The sequence below is a fragment of the Merops nubicus genome, unplaced genomic scaffold (assembly GCF_000691845.1).
Source record: "Merops nubicus isolate BGI_N331 unplaced genomic scaffold, ASM69184v1 scaffold47032, whole genome shotgun sequence".
In the NCBI taxonomy this organism is placed as follows: domain Eukaryota; kingdom Metazoa; phylum Chordata; class Aves; order Coraciiformes; family Meropidae; genus Merops; species Merops nubicus.
The window spans coordinates 1-1,987 of NW_008593755.1; the positions used below are offsets into that span (position 1 = coordinate 1).

The following is a 1,987-nucleotide window of genomic DNA, read 5'->3' on the forward strand; positions in this document are numbered from 1 at the left end:
GCACAGGGGTGCCGGGGCTGTCGCTCCTGCTGGTGTGTCACGTGTTGTCCTCGGCCAGCCCCTCGGGGCAGGCAGGCTGGGCCTGGGACTTGTGCAGCCCTGGGGAGGGCTGGGCCTGGGCGCTGTGCTGCAGGGCCGGGTCTGGCCCCAGGGGCGCGTGGTGCCGGTGCCGCTGGTACTGCACGAACGTGCAGACCTTCAGCCCGATGGCCAGCATGTTCTTGCCCATGAAGATGCTGGAGACCCGGCTGTCCCTGAAGAAGACCATGTTGCTGCCTCGGATGAAGATGGTGGCGACATTGACAGTGAGCATGCTGAGCATGGGGTACAGCATCATGCGGTGTGGCATGATGCTGATCCCTTGCATGCTTATCTCACAGAGGGACACGCAAGGGAGGACCAGGAGCAAGATGTAGCAGTAGAAGAACATGATGCCCTCAGCCCAGAGTGGCAGGCCCCTCTTCTGTGGCTCCCCCCACACTGCCAAAAATCTGTGGCTCCCACAGGTTGGCCTGGATGTCCAGAATATCCAGCATGTCCACAATGACCCAGAAGATGCGGTTGCGGAGATCTTCTTTCTTCTTGAACGTCCTGACGTATTCCATGTGCTCTGTGGCCACCAACAACACGTAGAGGGCCGGGATGCAGATGGAGAGCAGCAAGGTCAGTGCTTTGCGGGCTATGAGATCCAGGCTTTTCCGGTCAGCCTTGTAGTTCTGGTATACGAAGTAGACTTTGATCTCCAGGACGAAGACGTACAGGAACCAGAGGATCATGGCGTAGCCCCGCTTAGCTGTCTTTACCTCTGCCCCGACCCAGATGGCCACGTAGCGGAGCACCAGCAGGAAGCACAGGTCACCCACTGCCACCATGACACAGATGCCCAGCTTCCTGGAGCCCTGGCTCTGTTCCACCAGATAGGCATCCATGAGGATGAGGCTGGTCATGATGAGCACAGTGGAGAGGCACACATGGGGCTTGCTGACAGGTGGTGGGGGAACCATCCTGCACAGAGGAAGAGGCAGAGCTGTCAGGGAGTTGCTGGGATTCCCCATCCCCACCTTTGGGCCCACCCTGCCCCTCCTCTCCTCAACACCCATGGACAGCCAAAGAAGGCAGCAGTGATGGGGTGTTCATAGACTCTTCTTCCATCTTAGCTGCCTGGTTTGTTCCAAACCCACAGACCCCTAGCTGAAATGCTCCCGAGACTCCTAGCTAGGCCCTTCTGGTGGCACAGGATGGTTGAAACTGAGTTCCTCGACTGCACCTGGGGCAGGCTGGACAGCTTTCAAGCACTCAGCATGCCACTGCCTCTTCCATTAGCTCATCACACTGCTTAGCCTCTTGCCACTGTGAAGGGTACATGCCTTGTTTTCCATGGGATTTCCCAGGCACTGGCAGTGGTTATATCCTCACCCAAGGCACACAAGACCATATCTATGCTTTTAACCCAAACAGATCCTTAACTGCTTAATCCAGGACTGCTTTCTTTTTAGTTTCCTTTATTTTCATGTACAGTATGTGGCGAAAGATTATTTTTAGCCTGGCTGTCCTGTGGGGTGGGAGGCAAGAAATCAGCCCCACCTCTTCAATTTCCTTCAGCCTCACACTCCCCAAGACTTCTGCCTACAGCTGTTTGCCCATGCCCACCCTGCCCCAGCCTGACAAACTGAAAGCAAGGAAAAGCAGCACCGGCCCAAGATCCAGGAGAACACGGGCAGCTCTGCAACCAGCCCTGAATCTCAACTGGATGGTCAGTTTTCCCATCCAGGAGCTGAGCAAACCGCGTTCCTGCAAGCACCCGATCTGCCTCGGAGGGTACCGGGGCTGCCAGGCTCCCTTCTCCTGGCCAAGCACAGCCGCGGGCAGCTGCTGCCGGGGGCGGAGGGAGGAGGGAGCCGGGGCCTCAGCAGGCACGGCTCGGCAGCTGCTCTGGAGGGGGGCCAGGCCCCCCGCTGAATGGGAGAACGCAGCCGGCCTGCACGGC

General features: G+C 58.2%; 1 protein-coding gene across 1 annotated transcript; it reads right to left on the bottom strand.

The window, feature by feature from the left end:
* Positions 1-37: 37 nt before the first annotated feature.
* On the bottom strand, positions 38-1,004 carry LOC103768387 (transmembrane protein 121-like). The gene is given in 2 exon segments (XM_008935528.1): positions 38-472; positions 474-1,004. Coding segments are annotated over 2 exon segments (966 nt in total).
* Positions 1,005-1,987: the final 983 nt, after the last annotated feature.